At 30.4% G+C, this 1613-nt stretch overlaps 1 protein-coding gene across 1 annotated transcript; it reads right to left on the bottom strand.

The window, feature by feature from the left end:
• Positions 1-448: 448 nt before the first annotated feature.
• LOC120282521 (heavy metal-associated isoprenylated plant protein 19) lies at positions 449-1279 on the bottom strand. Its single transcript, XM_039289344.1, has 3 exons — positions 1063-1279; positions 889-970; positions 449-791 (listed from the first exon to the last, which is right to left on the bottom strand). Exons 1-3 carry the CDS (start codon positions 1072-1074, stop codon positions 568-570), a joined length of 318 nt encoding a protein of 105 aa, XP_039145278.1. The 5' UTR covers positions 1075-1279; the 3' UTR covers positions 449-567.
• Positions 1280-1613: the final 334 nt, after the last annotated feature.

The following is a 1613-nucleotide window of genomic DNA, read 5'->3' as shown; positions in this document are numbered from 1 at the left end:
TTGTTGGGATTTGGTGAGCTAAAAATTGACAAGGAATAAATATTTTAAACACTAAACTGGTTTAAACTAGCATGCCGATAATCGTCCTAAGTTGATCAAACCATACAGAATATGATCAAAAATCAGTTGTTGAAATATTTCCCACTAACATATGAAATAAAATTTCCTTTTCCATCTTTATGTTTTAACATTTAGATTTTTTTTCTCCTATTATTTCATTTTTATAAAAACACTTATGTTTAAAAATTATCATTAAAATCTCTAAACTGTAAACATATATTCCTAGTTGAGGAGAATAGTGTATTTTTGATTTATAAATATTAAAAAAAAAAGACTTTGATTTCTGAGGGGCTTCTCCTTTGATCAATTCAAAATTAAGCTTTCTAATTTCAATTAATTATCAAATATTAGTATCCAAAAAATAAAATTATTATAAAAATACCAAAAAAAAGGGGAATTTATGCTCACTTTTTATTAAATATCCAAATAAGAATTTCAATATCAGGCACAAACTCACATAAATTAACTTAACAGTAAATTAAATAAATAAGCAAGCATCAATTAAGTTCATGAAGATGTAGACAATAGTGGCCTTTGAGATTGGCTTTCACTAACATTGAGATTATCATCCTTCTTCTCCTCAGCACCTTCATTACTTGCTTCTGTAATTTCAAGTATTTCAACTCTCCTGTTAGTCTTCTTCCTTATTTTCATGGCTACATCATGAGGATCAAACACTCCACGAACACTCACTTTGCACTGCTTCTTCTCTATCAGATGGCTATGCAACTCTTCAACACATATAGATCATAATATATATGAAAACCATATACATGCATGCATACATAAAAATCATATATATATATATATGTATAATTAAATATATACCGTGTATTTGTAGGAGAGCTCTTCTTACTTTTCTATAGCAACCATTGCAATCAATGTTGATCCTCATAACCATGCAACATAACTGCAACAGTACAAAGAAGAACGAGAAGATTAAAAAGAGAAGAAAGTAAAGAAGATCAAGATGGAGAAGAAGGTGGTGGAAAAGGAGCTTGCCCTGTCAGACATGGAGAAGAAGAGGAGGAGGAGGAAAAGGTGGTGGTGGTGGCGTTGTGTGGTGTTTTGGTGGGATGAGTGTAAAAAGAGAGATGATAATGCTGAAAAAATGGAATTTTGTTAAGGGAGGGAATCCAAGAGGAGAGGGTGAGTTAATCTTTTGCTTATTCCTCGCACAAGGGTCATCCTTTATATGAGTTTGATTTCTTGGAATCTGATTCGGTTGTAGCCATGAGAGAAGGGTCTGCGTGTGAACTGAGTGCCTTTTAAATTTTTATAATAATATATATTTTTAATTCTTTGTTGGAATTAAGCGCCTTTTTGTTGGAAATTCACCTAAAATATTTTGGGATAACCTATTCCGAATCAAACCATGCAATCTCAATATAATTAGTTGAATTTTTATTATATATATATAAATAATCATGGTTAAAGTCTAAATTAATAATTTTATGTAGATAAGGGCATGCTCAAAGTCTCTTTATTTTTGGTAAAATTCATTTTTGAGAAATAAAAAAAATTTCTTGATTTAGTTTGGTTTTCATCCCTCC

Source organism: Dioscorea cayenensis, chromosome 18, assembly GCF_009730915.1.
Source record: "Dioscorea cayenensis subsp. rotundata cultivar TDr96_F1 chromosome 18, TDr96_F1_v2_PseudoChromosome.rev07_lg8_w22 25.fasta, whole genome shotgun sequence".
Classification (NCBI taxonomy): Eukaryota; Viridiplantae; Streptophyta; class Magnoliopsida; order Dioscoreales; family Dioscoreaceae; genus Dioscorea; species Dioscorea cayenensis.
The sequence above is the reverse complement of the archived record's forward strand: the minus strand, read 5'-3'. Positions and strand labels throughout refer to the sequence as shown.

Bases quoted from the DNA above. Each gene is read 5' to 3' on its own strand.
- LOC120282521 (XM_039289344.1), bottom strand. The intron at 792-888 runs GTATATATTTAA...TATGTGTTGAAG, and splicing joins AGCTCTCCTACAAATACACG to AGTTGCATAGCCATCTGATA.